Raw genomic sequence first — 21,467 nt, 5'->3', positions numbered from 1 at the left:
AAGGACATAACATGGGTCTATTTTGTTTTATGTTTTTTGTCTTTGATTCTCAAATCATGAAGTTTTCGAGAAACCAAATAATTTGATATAGAAGAACATGCTATTTGAACAGGCAGAACATGACTCTGAAGTAGAACACAATAGAGTGGAAATAACCTAGAGGAGGAGCTGGCAGACTTCTGATGTGGTCTCAGATTAGCTACTAATTAGTTATTAGATAAGCCACAAATAACTCTGGACATGCTTTCTCTTTTGGAAAATGGAGATTAAAAGATAACATCTTGAGAACAGAAATAAAAGGATACACACTATAAATAAAAACATGATAATAAAATAGTCTTTTAATTGATCTTTTCATGAAGTTAAAAGTTATTTTGAAAAATGATTTATCACTAGGATCCCCCTATCTACCTTATTAACTATGGTTTAAATATGTATTTTCATATCTTGTACTTGCATATATATGTATGGTGTAATGTGTTAAATAGTATAAAGACAGTGTTGTATGCTTGTGAATGCGGGATAAGTTAAAATTTGAGGCACTGCTTATTTCTGGATCTTGTGAAATGCATTTTCCCCAAAAAGTCTTGTCAGGAACCACTACTCTTGTCTTTAAAAATTTAAATAAGTTGAGTAACCAAAGGCAAGTTCCAACTTAGGTTCCTATTTACATTTGTATTATTGTTACTGCATATTGATCACAGCCACTATTACTCCCAATAAACAATGTGAATAGGAAAAAGAACCGAGAACAAACTTTTCTCACAGACAATACAGGCTGTGGTGTTTAGCAGAAGGCATTCCATGGAAACTGGTGAAGAAGTGAAGTAAAAGCAATGGGAAATGTAGTATAGAAAAGCTTATATAAAATAGATAACTAATAAGGACCCACTGTGTAGCACAGCGAACTCTACCTAGTACTCTGTAATGGCCTATATGGGAAAAGAATCTAGAAAAGAGTGGATGTATGTATATGTATAACTGACTCACTTTGCTGTACACCTGAAACTAATACAACATTGTATATCAACTATGCGCCAATAAAAAGTTTTAAAAAACCTTTCAGACAGCTGCTAACTAATGATAGATTCATTGACTAAGGCTACTGTTCAGAGGAATTATATGACCATTGTCCATCCTACAACCTGAAATCTAAATTTGTTTGGGAATAAACTGTGAATTCAAGGTCTTTGCTAGGTGCTGGGGGCAAAAGAAAGACATGATCCCTGCCGTTGAGGAGCTTACAACAGAGCCCAACAAATGTTAGAAGAAAGACAGTGTTTTGTGGGGACACTTTTGTTATCCCTCTACTTCACTAAAATCTTTTCAAACGTTTTGGCATCTTTAAAACAATCTCCTTGCAAGTAGTGCAAGGAGACATTTTTTAAATGAGTTGAGGAAAGAGAACTAGCCAGTGATTTTTGGAGTTTGGAGCTCCCAACTCCAAAAATCTGTGAGATTCTTATAAAAGGAACTCAAGAATACACATCCATTTTGAGTGATGTTATAGCATGGGGTTTAAATGTAGGCTAACTGGGTTTAAATTCCAGCTCTGCCACTTACTAATTCTGCAAACTTGGAAAGATATTTAACATCATTTTGCCTCAGTTTCCTCATCTAAAAAATGTGAGGAATACCAGTAGACTTCCTACTTAGGGTTATCATAATAGTCCAATAGATTAATGTAAATGAAGCCCTTAGATCAGTGCTTAGCACAGAACAGTCTTCAAAACTTATTTTTTAAATGAGTTGAGGAAAGAGAACTGGCCAGTGATACTTGGAGTTTGGAGCTCCCAACTACAAAAATCTCTGAAATTCTTATAAAAGGAAATAAAGAATGCACATACATAAGCACAACCAAGAGGTTATAAAAAGTCACAATAATTTCTCAAACTGAGAAAACAGTATGATCAATCTTTACTATTAAAATGAAATTTATGCATATGTTTTTCTGTTGATACATGATGTAAAAAAGGCTAGATCAATTTTCACTAAATATTAAGGGTGTATTTGGGATGGGTAGTTAAAATATAGGCTATTTGGCATAAATAAAACTCATTCTGCAGGGGACTCAAAGAAACAGGTGGTCATCCTACAAAAGTGCTAAAATTGTTATTCAACAAGAAGCCTCTGACTGTTAAACAGGAGAGATAAACCAAAAGTGATTTTTAAAAATGAGCTCCAAATAGATAGTCACCAGGGCACATATTCCAAATTATAAGAATAGATTTGCAACTGATCTGATTCTTTCATGGGCAACTCCATGTATAGGTGTACTGGAATGAAGAACAGAATGAGATATATACATATATGTGTGTGTGTGTATGTTTTAAATTCTACACTTTCTTCCTTTTCTTTTTTTAAAATTTATTTATTATTTATTTTATTTTTGGCTTTGTTGGGTCTTCGTTGCTGCATGTGGGCTTTTCTCTAGTTGCAGAGAGCAGGGGCTACTCTTCATTGCGGTGCGCAGGCCTCTCATTGCAGTGGCTTCTCTTGTTGTGCAGCATGGGCTCTAGGCACACGGGCTTCAGTAGTTGTGGCTCGCGGGCTCTAGAGTGCAGGCTCAGTAGTTGTGGTGCACGGGCTTAGTTGCTCCGCAGCATGTGGGAGCTTCCCGGACCAGGGCTCGAATCTGTGTCCCCTGCATTGGCAGGTGGATTCTTAACCACTGAGCCACCAGGGAAGCCCCAGAATGATATTTTAAAAAATATATTTTTTAATGATTCTTCTAATAACCATTGACCTATAGTATTTCATAGGCTATTCTAGTAGAAACCAAACCTCCCACCATAAATAAAAATGGCAACCTAACCACAGCTGATGCTGGTTGGAATGCCAGAAACCATTTGACTTCTCAAGATTTGACCAAACTGATCTTTGAAACTAAAATTTTCCATCCCTACCTCTTGCTATAATGATTACCATTTAAAAATAGCTTGTGTTCTAACACTTCCTATTTTTCCCAGTTATAACAAAATCAAAATCTAAAGGAAATTAATTGAAACAATTCTACAGGAAACAAATGGGCTTTCCATTCAATGTAAATTTTTTAGAAACATGAAATTTGCTGGTGAAAAGTTTTCAGTGTTATTTTACAAACCATTATAACTTACCTGATGGATGATGAAAATTGCAAGCAATATTATCACAGAGGAAAAAACAGAGTGAGTTTTCTTTTGTCAGTTTTCAGGTCAATTCATCAAATATAATTTTGTCAGACTAAGTGCCAGGTAATGTGCTACGTGCTGAAGATAAAAAGGTAAAAGGTAATAGCAATACTGAATGATATCTAAATAGAACATGTATAGGTGTAAAACTCATATGAAAAAGGAAAAGATCTGTTCTAACATTGTCAAGGAAGAGTTGGTTTTAAAGGGGAATAAGAGTGTGTCGTAAGGACAAGGAGGAAGCAGTACCTGTGCAAAGGAAGAAGAAACAGCATGTGCAAAGGCAAAAATGGAGACTGAAAACAGCATTGATACAGTTAAGTGCAACTGTTGGTATATAATAAAGGTTATAACGTGTTCATTGGGTTATTTTTTTCTTAACTAAACTGTGTCTGGAAGAAAGAAAAAGTGATTTTTTTCTTTCCCTTTGGTTAAATAATAAGCAATGAAATAGAAAGATTTTTGTTAACAATTATATTCTTATTGTGGCCAGGCACAGTCTAGAACAGCATTGTCTAATAGAAATATAATGCCAACCACATATATGTTTAAATTTCCTATTAGTCTCATTTTAAAAAGTAAAAAATTCACAGGTAAAATTAATTTTAATAATATATTTTCCTTGATCCAATTATGCAAAATATTATAATTTCAACTTATCAATATAGTCAATATGAAAATGATCAATGAGGCATTTTACATTTTTATATTAAATCTTTGAAATCCTGTATATACTTTACACTTACAGCACATCTCAATTCACATGTTAATTTTATCAGAAATATTCAATCTGTACTTAGATTTCAAAAAATTTATAGTTGAAAAAGTAGATTCACAAAGCTCAAGTTTCCCAAACATATATAGACATTATGTAGTAACTGAATTGAATATCAGTTTTTAAATTTAAAATTAAACACAACTAAAATTCAGTTATTCAGTTGTCGTAGCCACATTTCAAGGGCTCATCAGGCTTGTTCAAGTGGCTACTGCAGTTGAACAACCCAGTTCTAGAATAAATGTTAGGTCAAATCTCTAGTCTGAAATTACTATTACAAAAATCAAATCAGTAAGCAGACTATCAGGTTGGTAATGAGGTACTAATATTAGGCATTTTGGATTACCTTTCACCTCTCCCTTGTTGGTCCATGTCTACCCAGACAAAATACAGATGAGAAAAAATAGTGAGGGTATCTGGAAAAGATCTTGCAATCAACAAGGAGAATGAGGTTAATTGGAGGAAGCTTAAGAGTTCATGATATAAAAGCAGAACGTTCCTAATACTTACTGACTTACTAGGCCTTAACCCTGTTACTGAAGTAAATAAATAGATTCAAGTAGTAGACAGATTCTGAAAGGGTCAGAGAGAAAGAGTCTGGTCATAATAAGGATGGATAGTTCTCTTGCCTTCTCACTACACTCACCCAAAAAACATCCACTATAAACGAAACCCCAAAACATAAAATACAAGTTCTTATATTTTTCCAAAAGCAAAAAATTTTTTTTGTTCTACTTAGGCAAAGTTATAGACATGCTTCTTTCACAAAGTCATAGGTAAAAATATGAAAGACTAAACTAATTGTTACATTTCAAAGAGGATTATTTCATAAGTACTTCTATTTTATGGAAGAGAGTTCCTCCAGGAATATTGAGCAAGTATTCACGATTCACCTAGAATATTCCATTATTTATTTACCAAATCTTTTTTGAGCGACTATTATATTTTAGGCACTGTGCTAGGCAAAGAAATTTCAGCAGTGAACAAGAAACACCTGCCCGCACAGAATGTGTGGTTAAGAGCTGTCAGAGGAAAGGTACTATGATAGGAGCATGCTGGAGTAGGTTGCCAGATTTAGCAAATGAAAATACAGGATGTCAGATATTAAATGGGACATAGTTATACTAAAAATTATTTGTTATTTATCTGAACTTCAAACTTAGTTGAGTATCCTGTCTTTTATCTGGCAAACCTACATTAGAGGGACAACTTGGAAGTGGAGGTAGTGTGAATGGAGAGAAAGGAAGGCTTCCTTCAGAAAGCAACTTTAAAAACAAATTCTGGGCATAGCAGGGAATAGGCAGGGAGAAATCATTCCAGGTGGAAACAATGCAATGCAAACTAAGTCCCAAGGCCACTGTCAAATCTAGGAACTGACAGAAGGGAAGTAATTGGAGTAAGGAAGAAGGAAAACGAAAGAGGAGGAATGTTGATGAAAGATATGCCTGAGAGAAAAACAGAAGAAACTCTTTTAAAGAGTTTATACTTCATCATAAGATGAGTGCGGTTCCACTAAAGAACTTTAAGCAGCCTGTCTTGGTTACAGTGTGAACAATGGACTACAGTCGTACTGGCAGGATAACTGCCAGACCAGTAAGAATGCTACTGATGTAATTCAGGATTTCAATAGAGGCCTGAACAAAGGCAATGGAAAGACGGACCCATTAGTAACACCGTAACCTGAGATGGCAGCGAAAGAGGCAACTGCAAAGGGGATAGAGAAGAGGACTGAGAGGAAAACCAGGAGAAGCATTATGTAAATCAAATGAAGAAAGGTCAACAAATCAAATATTTTTTGAGGAGGTAAGATAAGGACAGAGATGTGATGCCTAGATTTAGCCGTAAGACAATCACCAGTGAGCTTTGCCAGGGGCAGTCTCAGAGGAATGATTTTGAGGCCAAACTAGGTCACAGTTGTCTGAGCAGAAGGTGATGCTGGACTAGGAACCACCTGGGGCAACGCAAGGATCCCACTTCCTCTTTGCCCTTTTAACAGGTAAGGGTCAGGATAGGAGTAGAGTTTGGGGACGGAGCAACCTGTGTCCCAATTTTGTTGAACAGGCAGCGGGCTGATTGCTAGGGGCCAATCCTTTCCTAGAGCTCTTGATTGACAGAGCCGTGCGCCAAAGACTGAGCTTGAACGGGAGGCCATGACTCACAAGGGGGCGGAATTCCAGGGCACTAACCCGGAACGGTTTGGGACTCGCGTTCCTTTGTGAGGAACACCTAGGGCGGGCCCTCTGCCAGAATGGCAGTATCCTCCGGGCCAATGGACGAACCTCGTTAAACGAGCGGCAGCCGCGCCAGCCAATGGCTTGGCGGCAGGAGGCGGGCGAAGTCAGTGGGCGGGGAATTAATGAAGCGTCTTTTTGCCACCCCACCCCCACACACCCCAGAGGCGAGCGTGAGGAGGTTCCGCCAGCGTCGTAGGTGAGCTGTTGCGTTGTGGAGGAGGTTGCTAGGGAAGTGGAGGCTCCGCGGCCGGTGGTTGCTAGCGTGGCAGCGTCAGGTAGCTGCCCCCCCGCTGCCGGCTCTGGACCTGGCCCTGCGGCGTAGCAGACTACGACGTTCAGGAGAAATACCAGTCGCAGCTGCCGCCTGACCTGGGAGGGTAGGGAGGGCAGGGAGGGCCCAAGCCGCTGAAACAAGGCTGCGAAGGTTTTTCGGCCGCCCAGTCGCGACTCTAATTTAATATGCGGAGCGGGGACTCTTCCAGTTTGCCCCACATCCTACCAGGTGCAGCCATTGCTCTGTGGCAGAGTCGTGGGCGCGCCCCCTACTACTCACTGACCTCCCAGGAATTCAGCCTTCCTGGATTCTCCCAAGGGGAGCTGCTCCAAAGGAAGAGGTGGGGAGTGAGAGGTATTTTATTAATATGATAACCGGCGACACTTAAGTAAACTTTAATCATTTACCTATCACAGCTTATAGAGAAGAGCGTCCTATTCGGCAGGAAGCTTAATTTCCTCTAAGAATATGGTGGCGACTGTGGGGTGCGGGGTTGGTGGGAGGTGGGGAGCACACTTCCAAGAGGATTGGGTTGGGGGTTGGGGGAAGTTTGTGGATTTTGTGATGTTTTTCTTCTTGAACAGCCTAATGAGTTTACCAAAAAAAAATTTTGGACCCAGAATTTACTGCCTGATTTAACTCAGACCTCTTCTGTCTTATCATGCAATATTTAGGAACTTCATTCTTAAGTATCAGTCCTTGAAAAAAATTGCCCAGGTATAATATGCCATTGGTGGTACACCATCTTCACAAGGATTACCTAAGTGAACTACTTATACCTATTTCCAACCAGGAAAGAATTATTGTGAAATGGGATTTCAGGAAAATGGCTGTTCTCTGTGATTGGGCATGGAAGAACTAAGAATTTTTAGAGGTTGCAACTACTAAATTCCCTTTTGTAAAGATAGGGAAGAAAACCAATATGAAAGGGATAGTGTTTGACATCTAAAATGGCATCTTTTCATATTTTGTGAGGTGTTTAGCCCCAGCACCAAGAATATGTGCCTGCTACATAGTAGGAGTTTGATAAATATTTGAGTAAATTATTGGGTAATGGATGATGAAAATCTAAGCTGTTACATGAGTACCAAAATGTAAAGGAGAAGAGAGAAAAAAGAAATTCCTGGAAACATAGCTTAGTTTCTTTTCATGCAAGCATAGCTACCAAATTTCAACTCGTTTGCTTTGATTTGGGTACTGTCTTAACACTAATCAGATGTCAAAGATTTTCACACACTTAAGCCATGACTGACTGGAAATCTAAGATACATATTGTTGTGAATTTCAGTGAGCTAAAAAATGTGTGTTAAAGTGCATTTTGTTGAGTTCCCTGATAGTCTAGTGGTTAGGGTTCCGCGCTTTTACTGCTGTGACCCAAGATTCCCTGGTCAGGGAACTCCGCAAGCTGTGCCTCCCGGCCAAACATTTAAAAAAATTAAAAAATAAAGTGCACTTTGTCAATGAAATAGTTCATCAGTTTAGCATAGAACAGTCAGGGACAAAGGGATACCACTTTTGTAGGATAGAGATATGGAGTTACAAATTGTTGGGGGGTGGAAACAGGATATGCACATAAAAGCAACTGCTGCCAAAATTTTAAGAGTGTATTGACTCAAGCATAGTTTTAGAAGGATTGTTATTTTTATCATTACAAAATTGATCTCAGACTCTAAGAGCAGCAAAATCTGATTATGGGTTTCTGCCTAAATTAGGATTCTCTTGACAACTGCAGTCATTGTTTATTATTATGCACTTGTATTTTGCATGTTATAGTTTGTATATTATTACAGTAACATTGCCTCCATATAAAAGGTATGTTGCTTGAATTTCAAAAATATGTGAATTTTCACTGATATATTTGCCTCTTATAGTAAGTTTTTTAGCAAAGAATAAGTTCTTACAAGCCAACATTAAAGATTTGCTGACATTTGGCCCCAGCCTAGCTATCCAACTTTGATTCCTGATACTTCAGCCATTTATTACTGCCCCTCATTATTATATTTGTTTTTTAAGACCCAAATCAAGTGCTAATTCCTTTTCACAACCTCCCTTGATCCCACCAAAGATTTCTCCTTCTGAACACCCAGGGTATTTTGTTAATAACTTCTCTTGTTGCACTTTTCTTACATTCACATTATTCATTGAGTAAAGAAATATTCACTTACTATGTCTAGACTATACTAGGAAATGGATAATAGCTGGTATTTGTTAAGGGCTTATTATATCCTACATATTATAAGCTTCTTGACTGGATTATCTCATTTAATCCTCAAAACATCGTGAGTATTATTCTATTTTTCCCATTTATAAATTAGGAAATAAGTTTAAAAGGTTAAGTAATTTGCTTAAGATCACAGAGCTTCTAAGTGGTGGAATTAATATATAAGCCTAGGTAGTCCGTATTCAAACTTGACATTTACAGTCTCCATTAAAATTTTTTCATGTAAATTTTATGCGTATATGTTTTACTAAATTATAAATTATTTGATAGAAATAATATATTCATCTTTGATCCCTTATTGCGCCTAATGTAAAGTAAGTGATTATAATATAGCCTGATAGTGGAAGCATGTAGCAGGGACATTAGATTTAGATTAATGGAACAATGAAGGTGCTGAGGATGAATAGTCACTGGCCAGATAAAAGAGCAAAGACCATGGGAATTGGGAGCATGTGCCAAAGGAATACATGTATGATAGTCCTAAGGTAGGGGTCATGAAAGCTAGAACTGGGCTGTCCAATACAGTAGCCAATAGGCATATATTGCTATTGAGCACTTGAAGTATGGCTAGTCCAAAATACTCACTGGATTTTGAAGACTTAGTAGAAAAAAAGAATGTAAAATGTCTCGATTGTTTTTATATTGTTTAAATATTGAAGTAATAATATTTTGGTATATTAGTTTAAATAAAATATATCGTAATTAATTTTTACCTGTTTTTCTTTACTTTTTTTAATGTGGCTACTAGAGGATTTAAAATTATATATGTGACTCATATTTGTATGGGACAGCACTGGTCTAGAATTTAGAGGAATTTCAGAATGACATACTGTGTGTGCCCATACTGACGTGTATTGGAGAGGGTGGGTTGGGAAAGTATGTTTGGGGTTAGTATTGGAGGTGATAAAATTGGCAAAGGTAGATACGAATATATATAGGTAGGACTCAGGGTTTGTAATAGGGAGAGAGAGAGAAAGACTAGGGAGAGTAAATTTACCTCCGAAATGTGTACAAAGCCTTTGAAAGGTTTTAAGCACTCAATACATATTTGTTAAATGAAGCATTGTGTCTTAATCGCTCAGTCTTAATGGATGTTTCCAATGTATACTCCTAGTTCAATGCTAATTCTAATAAAGATATGGGTAGCTGTCTAAAGACTTAAAAGAAAGTTTGGTTCTCTAACGAGAGCAGTCCATTTCTACTTAAGTCTAAATTGACTTAGCTGGTATTCCTTTGATGTATTCCCAACACATAGGAGTGTGAATTGGTTCTTACAATTAGACATATTCCTCTTGCACCTAACATGACTTTCTCTTGGGCATATTTTTCCAAAAAGAGTCCAGCTTTGTCTGTTGTTGCAAGTCTTGTGGCAGATGAAGCCTTAATGATCTCTGAAGGGAAATTTCTTAGCAGCTACAACATTTGCACTCCATCTTGCCTCTCAGTACACATTTGAGCAAGTCGACTTTTAACACTGATTCTCTAGCGGGGTGCTTCTCAATCCTGGCTGCAAATGAGAATCACCTGGAGAAGATTTTTTTAACTTTATTGAAGAATAATTGGTAAATATAATTGTATATGTTTAAAATATACAGCATGATGATCGATATACATAATACATTATGGAATGATTACCAAGATAGAGATAATTAACACATCCATCATCTCACATAGTTAACTCTGTGTGTGTGTATGTGTTGAGAATGCTTAATATCTGCTAGAGCACTTTTTAAACTCCCAATGCCTAGCAGTATTTTAAGATTGTTTTAATTGCTCAGAGATAGGGACTGGTTATAAGTATTTTTTAAAAGCTCCCTAGGTGATTTTGATGTGCTGTAGATCTGTACTAATATATGCTATTGAGTTCTTAGAATGTGTTTAGTACAAAATGAGATGTGCTCTAATTGTAAAATATACACTGGATTCAAAGACTTAGTAGCAAAACAAGAATGGAAACTCCCTCATTAATCATTTTTACATCGACCATATATTGGAAAGATAATATATTGAACTTACGGGGTTAAATATGTTAAAATTAATTCTACAATTTTTTTGGTTTTGTTTCATTTTTGCTTTTCTGAGGCCACTAGAAGATTTTAAATTACATGTGTGGATCCCTATTTCTGTTGGTGTAGTCCAAGGACCAGCAACATCGGCATCATTTGGGAATCTGTCAGAAATGTAGAATCACTGGTCCCACTCCAGACCTACTGAATCAGAATCTCATTTTAATAAGCGCTCCAGATGATTCAAATACGTAAGGTTTGAGAGACAACATCTTTAGAATTTTTTCAATTTCATAATTTTTCTTCATTTTTTGTTGATTATTTTTCATTGTAGAGGGTGGTAAGTTTTTACATTCATGATTTCCTCTTTGTCTCTTCATTTGTCCTTTAGAATCATTCATATACATCTCATTTTTCTGTTTTCAATTTTCCTTTCATTTTCTTATAATTTAACATCTTCAACAGTCACTGCTTTTTTTTTTTTTTTTTTTTTTTTTTTTGGTGGTACGCAGGCCTCTCACTGTTGTGGCCTCTCGCGTTGCGGAGCACGGGCTCCGGATGCTCAGGCTCAGTGGCCATGGCTCATGGGCCCAGCCGCTCTGCGGCATGTGGGATCTTCCCGGACCGGGGCATGAACCCGTGTCCCCTGCATCGGCAGGCGGACTCTCAACCACTGCGCCACCAGGGAAGCCCAGTCACTGCTTTTTAAATTAATGAATGGAATTAATATGCATTCATGTAATATGTGTAATATATAATGTTTCATAAATACATCTGTACTTTTATATTCATATGATTTTCTGGAAAACATCTCAAGAAATTATTAATATCAATTACACTGGTGGTGGAGAGAGATTTTCACTTAATTTTGTTGCTTTATTTAGGTTCTCTAACCATACCTATGTATTTTACTGTTTTTTTTTTTTTTTAAGTCAACAGAGATTTGTGGGTATTGGGTTTATGGAACTTTAAAAAGTGTATTTTTCTGTAATAAAAATTCCTCATAAATATATTTTTAATATAATGTTAATCATCTCAAAGTAAAATGAAACAGATGTGCTCTAGGCAAACAAACAGCTCTGTGATTGAGACAAACGACTGTATACATGATCCCTAGAACTGGTGGTTGGTGGTGGACAGAGTGAGTGAACCTGTTGTAGAGCATAGCATGTTCTGTCTATAAATGTTCCTAAGTTGAAAACTGAGCTTCTGTGAGTATGTACACACACATAGACATATGTACACATTCCTTTTCTGGTTTTGTTGGCTTGCATTAACATAGTAAAATGTTGTGCTAAGCCATATTCATACTTTAATTGGGCATCATATTCCATTATGTAGCTGTAGTATAGCTTATTCATCTAATCCCTTATTGATGAATATTTATATTTTTACCATGCTTCTACCTTTTAAATATGACAGTGCTTTTTAAATGGTTCAAGAAGCTATTTAAATGGTCTGAAACATTCTGTATCTTTTGGAAACAAAAAGTCTTCCTTAATGCATTGTAAGTAATTTGATATGGAATTTGATGTAACTTTAGCAATCTGTTCTATTTTTAAGGACATCTAACCTGCTGATTTCATTTTTTAAATATGTCTTTGATAACCTGCTCATCATTGGTTCATACTGCCTAAGTAGTAACATAGCCTATTTATTTAAAATTTCCTTTCAGAATTTTGTATAACTTGTTAACTGTTATATTCTTTGGCATAGTTATAGGGTAGGTAGTTTATCTAAAGTCTTCACTTAATCTCACAAACTGCTTCTTGCCTATATTGACTTGAGCTGCCTTTTCCTTTTAAACATAACGCTTTGCCCATAGCAGTTTCAGTTTTGCTAGCTGACCTTACTTGAGTTATTTTCCATTTCATTTTCTGCTCTCTTTCCCATCCCTCAATCACTGCCTTATTTTAAGTTGTATTTTTACCTCCTTCTGTTTGTTAGGCACAGTGTTATGTGTTCAGGATACTGCCTTTGGAGCAGGTGGGCTACCATCTTCCAGCTCCTCATAGGGGTGGAGCAAATGGTAGAGGAAGGAGAAAGTCAAGTTTGACTGCAGTAATTCCTTGAAATATGCCACAACCACAACATAGGTACTAAAGAGAAGTATATTTGGGCTGGTTTAATAATGTGTAAATCAGTTAGGTTCAGTTCCTTTTTTGTGTTGCTTATAAATATAGTATTTCATGAGTATTCTTCAGTTGCCTCTAGAGAAAAGCAGAATACTTGCCCAGCCCAATTGATAACTTGAATTACATAAGGAATGTTAGGTCAGTGCTAATTAAATGTGATCCTCTAAAATTACAAGTCTTCTAGAATGTTCACTAAACTGTTGTGGGATCAGATGTTAAAACATTGCATTTTCTTAATTTTTATTAGGTAATATTTGAAATATGCAAAAATCATGTAGCTTTAAGTGTGCTAGTAAACTAACTCCCTGACCACTCAAAAGAAAAATGTTCTAGTTTGTAACATTTATCCAGTTCTATGTTATAAATACTGCCATCTTGGCCAGTTTCTATTTCCAAATATGACATTACTGAATGTGGAGTTGGGAAGAGATGTGCACAATGACCTTTGCCAGCTCACATCAGCAGGCTCCAATATACCACTAACGTTATAAAGCATAATGATAAAGACCCACAGACCTACCACTTGACCTACGAACTAGAACAATACCAATATTATTGTGGCCTTTCTGTTTCCTATGTCAAAATTATTTAAAGATTTGCCTTTCGTGCAATAGTAGTAAACCTAATTTGTTAACTGTGTTCCAGGAACTATTCCATATTTTACTAAAACCTTTAATCCTTACAGTATCTCTATGAAGTAATAATATTATTTTACAAGTGGAATTGCACATAGGGAATTTAAATTAGGCCACACAGCTAGGAAGTGGCAGAGTCAGGATTCTAACCCAGGCAGTCTGACTGCAGAACGTGTGCTCATAACCATTACACTACACTACCTCTTTTGATGATATATTTTTTTAATAGATCTTTATTGGAGTATAATTGCTTCACAATACTGTGTTAGTTTCTGTTGTACAACAAAGTGAATCAGCCATATGTGTACATATGTCCCCATATCCCCTCCCTCTTGAGCCTCCCTCCCATCCTCCCTATCCCACCCACCCCTCTAGGTCATTGCAAAGCACTGAGCTGATCTCCCTGTGCTATGCTGCTGCTTCCCACTAGCTAACTATTTTACATTCGGTAGTGTATATATGTCGATGCTACTCTCACTTCACCCCAGCTTCCCCCTCCTGCCCCATGTCCTCAAGTCCATTCTCTATGTCTGTGTCTTTATTCCCGCCCTGCCACTAGGTTCATCAGTACTATTTTATTTTATTTTATTTTTTTTTTAGATTCCACAGATATGTGTTAGCATACGGTATTTGTTTTTCTCTTTCTGACTTACTTCACTCTGTATGACGGACTCTAGGTCCATCCACCTCACTACAAATAACTCAATTTTGTTTCTTTTTATGGCTGAGTAATATTCTATTGTATATATGTGCCACATCTTCTTTATCCATTTATCTGTTGATGGACACTTACGTTGCTTCCATGTCCTGGTTATTGTAAATAGTGCTGCAGTGAACATTGTGGTACATGTCTCTTTTTGAATTATGGTTTTTGTATGAATATGTTTCCTTATATTCTAGTGACAAGAGGCTTATATTTGACTATAAAGGCAGGATTTGCCTAGGGCAAGATCAAAAGTGCTGCCACTGATGATACATTCTTATTTAGTGGATTCAATTTTATTATTAAATGTCTCAAGAAATTTTGGAAGTCTGCTTTAGGCATAGTTTGCTGCAATCTTTTTTTGTTTTTGCATGCTTTGCCCTTTTTGTGGATGTATGAAATTGACAATGATTTCTTGAGAGTTTATTTTCTACTCTTTTGAACTTTTAGTTCTCTCTAGTCTCCATTTCAGCAGCAAGTGGCAGTTCAGGAGATGGTTATTCTACATCAGAGGTTAGAAACAAAATGACATAGTGGTGGGTATGTTTTTGGTGATGTTATTAGATACACAGTTGAAAAAGATTACTGGAAACTTGAAAAGGAAAAAATGCATAGAAGTTTAGTGAAATCTTAATAAAAATTACCTTTTTATTAGAGTTTAGAAATAAGGGATTTGCATCCACTTTTAAGTCCTAGAGAGAAGAGGCTCAAACAGTGATAGAAAAGATTAGTGCATTTTCTGATTAAATTTAGTTAGCCTTACTCAGTTGATGTATTTTTGCTTCAGTAGAAAATACTATTTATATTTTTAATTACAAGGGAAAAATTTTTCACTCTAATAAACATTTTAAACTGGCAGATATTAAAGTTTTTAAGAGAAGAAACCATGGTAGAGTGAAACATAACTGGTTGAAACTTCGGAGGGTTTTTCTGCCTATATACAGAAGTTTATCCAAACCTTCCACATAGATAAGGATCTGTTCTTTTTGAAAATTTTCTACTAAAAGGCATCTCAAAACTTAGCAACACATTTCTAAGATTTAGCTATCACAAGCTGCTAATAAAGTAGAAGGAGATGTGGCCTAAGGGAGCCTGAATTTATATCCAAGTTCGGTCATTTAACTAGCCATGTAATGTGCAAATTATTCAATTTGCCTGAATCTTGTCGTATAAATACAAATGATGGTATCTCGCATTCAGTGCTGTGGTGGGGATTAAATGACAGGACATGGAACTTAATGGATATTTGGTATTTTTTTCTTTGTATTGGCAGGAAATGTGGACCTTAACAGCCTCATCCCAACCCTCTCATTTTGTAAGCAAGGGAAAAAAATCGGCTCTGTAGCAGTGATCAGTATGTGAATTAGAAGTCATAAACCATGGTTTGTTTATATATCCCTTACTCTTTCTGAGCCCTTGTCCCCATTACATACTTTTAAAAATCTCTTTTCCAAGAAAAAGACCCATTCAACATCTTTTCCAGTTTGCTAGTGTGCCTTCCCATAATGCAAAGGCTAGATAGCAGAAAAACTACATTTCTCAGCTATTGTATTGAGGATTTGGATGTGCTTTAGATTCCACCAAACAGATGCACTATTTATAAGACTCGAAATCAGAGTCTGTAAGAGAATCAGGTGTGTGAAGCATTTGTTTCACTGGTGTGAGTCAGCCCCATGGTTTTCAAACTTTAGCATGTATTAGAATCATCTGGAAGACTTATTGAAACACACATTGCTGGATCTTGCCCCCAGAGTTCCTTATTCAAATGGTCTGGGGTGGGGCCTGAAAAGTTTACCTTTCTAGCAAGTTTCAGGTACACCCTCTTTCAGAGTCTAAATTTTTTTGCTTTTTGACATCCCAAACTAATGGTCATTTTGGCAGGTTGACTCATTTATTCATTCAAAAAGTATGCCTGCCATATGCCAGGATCTCTGCTAGACTCTGGGGACGTGATGGTGAGTAGAAATGTTGCTGTCCTCATGAAACTTCTGTTGAAATAGGAGAGACATTCTTAGTTGTATGTTAGCACAAGTGTAACATTTAGATGAAGACAAGGAGTAATTTGACTTGTCAGCAAAGGCATCACTGAGGAGCAGATGTCTAATCTGCAAGTTGAAGGATGAGGAGGAATTAAGTAGGCTAGGCAGGGAACAATCCATTTCCTAGGCAGAGGGAACAGCGTGTGCAGAAGCCCTAAACTGGGAAAGGGACTGACAAGAATGGGTGACTGAAAGAGGCCTTTGTAGTTAGAGTAGAAAGGATGAATTTGGGAGAGTAGAGTAGAAGTAGGGAGCAAGTCAAGAGTGAATACTGTCAATTAGTTCGGAACCATTACAGCAGCCTAGGTGAGAGAAAACGGTATCTTGGACTGTGGTAATGCTGGCAGAGACACAAATATAGTCAGTTTTGAGCCATATTTAGAGGTCTTTTGTTTTTTTAATTATATAGCTTATTGGGTTGAAGTACATTGCAGAAGTTGCAGGTTGATTGATTTTTACTTTTTTCTCTTTAGGAATCATCCATCCTGCCTGTGCTATTGGATGAATGGAAAACTCTGATTTAAACAAAGTACTAACAAGGAATTGTCCTTGATTTCTGTACTTCGTAGCATTCCTCAGAATTCTTTTTACATCTTTTCTTACTGTAAAAACTGCATTTAAGTTAGAAAATGAAGCAATTGAAAAGGAAAAGGAAAAGCAATTTCAGTGTACAAGAAACTCAGACCCTTTTGAAAGAAATTACAAAAAGGAAAGAAGTCATTTTTTCCAAGCAGCTCAATACAACAATTAATGTGATGAAGCGAATGGCTTGGGAGGAGATTGCACAGTGTGTGAATGCTGTAGGAGAAGGAGAACAGAGAACAGGGACAGAAGTGAAAAGGAGGTACCTTGACTGGCGAGCACTTATGAAGAGAAAGAGGATGAAGGCGAACATTAAGCTAGTTGGTTCGGGGTTTCCCCTTCCCACATCCGATTTAGATGATTCTCTCACTGAAGAGATAGATGAAAAGATTGGATTCCGAAATGATACAAATTTTGATTGGCAAAATGTGGCAGATTTCAGGGATGCAGGTGGATCCTTAACTGAGGTCAAAGTGGAAGAGGAAGAAAGAGATCCACAGAGTCCTGAAGTAAGTATTAGCCTGTGTGAACCCTCTTTTTATTTCTCCATTTCTGATATGAAAGTTTATTATAGACCAGGAACAGTTAAGAAATTCCCAGATTTTCAAGCTAACTTAAAAATAGTACATAACAAAGTCATTCCATTTTTTTCCATCTTAATATCATCAATCTCTTTTTTTTCACCTAAATATACTTCTCTTAATTATATATATTAATGATGTCAGGTAATAGTAAATATTTTTCAAAATTCAAAGTAAATGGTTTTGTGTGCTCAAACAATACAGAAAGCTTTTAAGAAATTCTTAGACAAATTAACAACCATGAAGTATAAATAAATACTGAGAACTACTTTTCTCTTTTAGTTTGAGATTGAAGAGGAAGAAGAAATGTTGTCATCAGTCATACCGGATTCCAGGAGGGAAAGTGAACTTCCTGATTTCCCCCACATTGATGAGTTTTTTACTCTGAATTCAACACCATCTAGGTCTGCATATGATGAGCCCCATTTGCTTGTAAACATAGAGAAACAGAAACTAGAATTGGAAAAACGACGGCTTGATATTGAGGCTGAAAGACTGCAGGTAGAGAAGGAACGCCTACAGATTGAGAAAGAGAGGCTGCGACAGTTAGACATGGAGCATGAGCGGCTTCAGCTGGAGAAGGAGCGGCTGCAGATTGAAAGAGAGAGGTTGAGGTTACAGATAGTCACCTCAGAGAAACCATCTTTGGAAAATGAACTTGGTCAAGGAGAAAAGTCCGTATATCAACCACAGGATATAGAAACAGAGAAGTTAAAACTTGAGAGAGAACGCTTGCAACTAGAAAAAGATAGGCTGCAGTTTTTAAAATTTGAATCAGAGAAGCTGCAGATTGAAAAGGAGCGCTTACAAGTAGAGAAAGAGAGACTACGAATGCAGAAGGAAGGACACTTGCAGTGATCTATCTAGATCTCCATTTATCAATCGTTTGTAAACCATAGGCTTAGATAATATAAAAACGGTAGCAGGATTAGCTGTATTTTTTTTTTCCTGTTTAGTATTAGTATTTTCAGGGCTTCCCTGGTGGCGCAGTGGTTGAGAGTCCACCTGCCGATGCAGGGGACATGGGTTTGTGCCCCGGTCCGGGAAGATCCCACATGCCGCGGAGCGGCTGGGCCCGTGAGCCATGGCCGCTGATCCTGCGCGTCCAGAGCCTGTGCTCCACAACGGGAGAGGCCACAACAGTGAGAGGCCTGCGTACCGCAAAAAAAAAAAAAAAAAAAAATTGGTGTTTTCAATAGGAAAAAGATAGTTATTTGTGGGTAATTATATGCTTAAGTAGTATATTGTATAAAAACTATGTGCCCTTGCATAAACAGTATAGCAAAAACTATTGTGCTATACTCTTTAAATTAGTAAAATTACATAGTCTTGTCTAATCTGTGCACTCAGAGTTTACAATTATGTCTGTAAAATTCTAGCTCAATAGTTCTCAACTGGGGGTGACTTTGGCTCCCAAAAGATACTTGGCAGTGTCTGGAGACATTTTTGGTTGTCAAAACTGGGCAGTGGGGCATGTTGCTACTGGCATGTAATAAGGAGAGACCAGGGATGCCTACATCCTGCAATGCACAGGACAGCCCCCCACAAAAAAGAATGATCCAACCCAAAATGTCAACATTGCTGAGGTTGAGAAACCCTGTCCTAGCCTGACTGAGCACCTCTTCAGCTTTGTTTCAGTTTCAGAATATTAAAACCTCAGATATTTATGTGGGAGTTACTTAAATGGCCCAGAACTTTAACTATGAAACATTACTGTGTAGTATATTGAATATAGAAAGTAATGAAGATTATAGGTATTTTATTCATATGTTTCCATCTGTAAATAACGTGAGTCAGAAAACAATGTAGGGAACATCAGAGATTGTCTAAAGTGGGTCACTTTGAAAAGCAGTTCATTCGTCTAGCTATTGATGCTTTAGATACCACGCACACTTTTTAAGCTTTAGTTAGTTACCCTTTCTTCTTTGACTTCATTGTCTTAGTTTAGACAAAAATTTTCATTTCAGACATGTACTGAAATCTTAATGTAAGTGGTTGAAGCTAGTAAAAATGTTACCAATTTAAAAATGGTACCCGTAGTCAATGAGCTTGAACTCGGTAAGTGGTAATTTGATTTTTAAAATAGATAATAGCTATTTGGAACTGGGAGTGGGGGTGGGGGGAGAATGTCCTTGTATCCAATAGTAATGATGATGGTGATGAAATAATGATAGTAGCTGTGTGTTTTGAATTAGGGAATCACTGCACACTACCTGACCTAATCTGTAGAAAACTGAGAGTAGTATCTATTATTATTCCTGAATCTGAGGCTTAGAAGTCATACAGTGTGTAAATGGCTAATTTCATATATCATGATGTATTTTGTCTTTGCTCCTCCCTGTGCAACAAAGTATGTATCTTTAGTCCCTTTGGTATTTATTCTGAGACCAAGGGCTTGCTTAATTTGGTGATTTGCCTTCAGTCCCCTGAAGGTACTTCTTCCACAATCCAGGTGATTCTAATGCACACTAAAGTTGAGAATCACTGCACGAGATCACTTTGTATTTTCCCATTTCCAGAGCTGATATGTAGCCTTAGTATATCTCTTCTATTGACAGGTACTACCTTGATTCTGCATTTGGTCCTTGTTAATTTAAGAATGTCTTGAAACCATATGTGACATTTGAGTATGGGTATATAAGGAAAAAATATACTTCTTCTTAGTTACCTTGACTTTGAAATAGTGTTATTTTTCTATAACTGAAATAAATGCTTCTACCATAAAAATAAAATTTGCCTATACTAACTATGTGAACGTTTATCATTTCAAGTGATGCTCAGTGATGAGGGTTGAGGTTGTGAAGCCTGGAAAAGAGCTTTATCATGGTGAGTGGGGGAAAGGGGCCTAAACATTTGTGTTAGACATTGTGCTATGTGCTTTTTTATACATTATTTTATTTGTTTCTCAAAACAATCCTGAGCTAAGTCATGTTAGCCCTACTTTTATAAGACAGGAAATAGTGCCTCAGAATACTTGAAAAATGATATGCCAATACTGACCCAAGATTTTAGCATAAGAGCTCTAAGGAGAAGGAGTATTGAAAGTTTGTAGGTGTAATTATAAGTATTGTAGCTTGGTCACTTGCTACTTGTGAAAGTCATTTAATTTACTCTGTGATTTGATTTCCTCATGTGTAAAATGAGCGTAATGATATCTGCTCTGCCTATACTTCATAGTTCTTTTTTTGTTAATAAAACGGTATTGAAACTATAGGCTATTTTAATATAGGCTATTTTAAAGGCAAGTTGATATTAGTGTTACATTTAAGATCAATAGATGTTAATTTCCTAGAAGTAAGCATTGAAGATAGCCAATATTATTTATGGATGGAGCATTCTTGGTTACTATAAGTAAGAGACTTAAAAAAAAAAGCATCAGCTTAATATCTTCCAGGGCTTTGGTTGAGGAGCCTTAGGTTTCTTAACCCTGCCCCAGGTATAGATGGATTGGGTTGGGTCACTATAGTAGGAAACTTCATTGCTGCATTTCTGAAGTGGTAGGCACACTGGGAGTGAGTCATTTTGGTTATTTCTGTGTAACAAACCACTCCAAAACAGTGGCTCATGTTGCTTATGATTTTAGAGGCAATTAGGCTGAGCTCAGTTGGGTGGTTCTGATCTTGGCTGGGTTCTCATGGTCAGCTGCAGGTTAGCTAGGCTGTTCAGCTTCTAGGGGTGTTAACTGGATATTGGTTTGGGGTGGAGGGTTGTCTTAGCTCTCCTGATGGTGTTTAATCCTTTAACAGGATTTGTTTTAATGGCGATGGCAGGAGTTCAAGAGCGAAAGAAGTGATTCTCAAAGTGTCTTGAGGTCAAGGCTCAGGACTGGCACTTCACTTCTGCTGCACGATACTGGCCAAAAACAAATCATCGGGTCAGACCAGAGTTGACAGGTGGGGAATCGAGTCCACCTCTTGATATGAGGAGCTGTAAAGTCTTTGCAAAAAATGGGGATACAGAGAGGGGTGAGGAATTGTGTTCATTCTCATAATCTACTACACAGTCATTTTGGTTTGCCTGGGATACTCCTGATTATACCAGTGGTATTGGTAGCTTATCTGGTTTAGCATTTGTCCTAGGTAGAAATACCCCAATATGGGCATTAAATTATA

General features: G+C 37.1%; 1 protein-coding gene across 4 annotated transcripts in view; it reads left to right on the top strand.

Moving 5' to 3' along the window:
- The first annotated feature begins 6,346 nt into the window (after window positions 1-6,346).
- The window catches only part of MSANTD4 (Myb/SANT DNA binding domain containing 4 with coiled-coils), a 39,803-nt gene continuing 24,682 nt past the window's right edge, over window positions 6,347-21,467 (top strand). For 2 of the 4 annotated variants that reach the window (XM_079930012.1, XM_079930015.1), the window contains exons 1-4: window positions 6,347-6,375; window positions 16,666-17,283; window positions 17,638-20,181; window positions 21,102-21,248. In XM_079930012.1, coding sequence (XP_079786138.1) covers window positions 16,822-17,283; window positions 17,638-18,213 — 1,038 coding nt within the window. In that variant the 5' untranslated portion in view covers window positions 6,347-6,375; window positions 16,666-16,821 and the 3' untranslated portion in view covers window positions 18,214-20,181; window positions 21,102-21,248. Of the gene's footprint in view, window positions 6,376-6,574; window positions 6,794-15,233; window positions 16,109-16,665; window positions 17,284-17,637; window positions 20,182-21,101; window positions 21,249-21,467 lie in introns of those variants that run through there. The other 2 variants (XM_079930013.1, XM_079930014.1) reach the window with 2 other exon arrangements.

The sequence above is a fragment of the Stenella coeruleoalba genome (genome assembly GCF_951394435.1).
Source record: "Stenella coeruleoalba genome assembly, chromosome: 8".
Taxonomy (NCBI): Eukaryota; Metazoa; Chordata; class Mammalia; order Artiodactyla; family Delphinidae; genus Stenella; species Stenella coeruleoalba.
The sequence above is the reverse complement of the archived record's forward strand: the minus strand, read 5'-3'. Positions and strand labels throughout refer to the sequence as shown.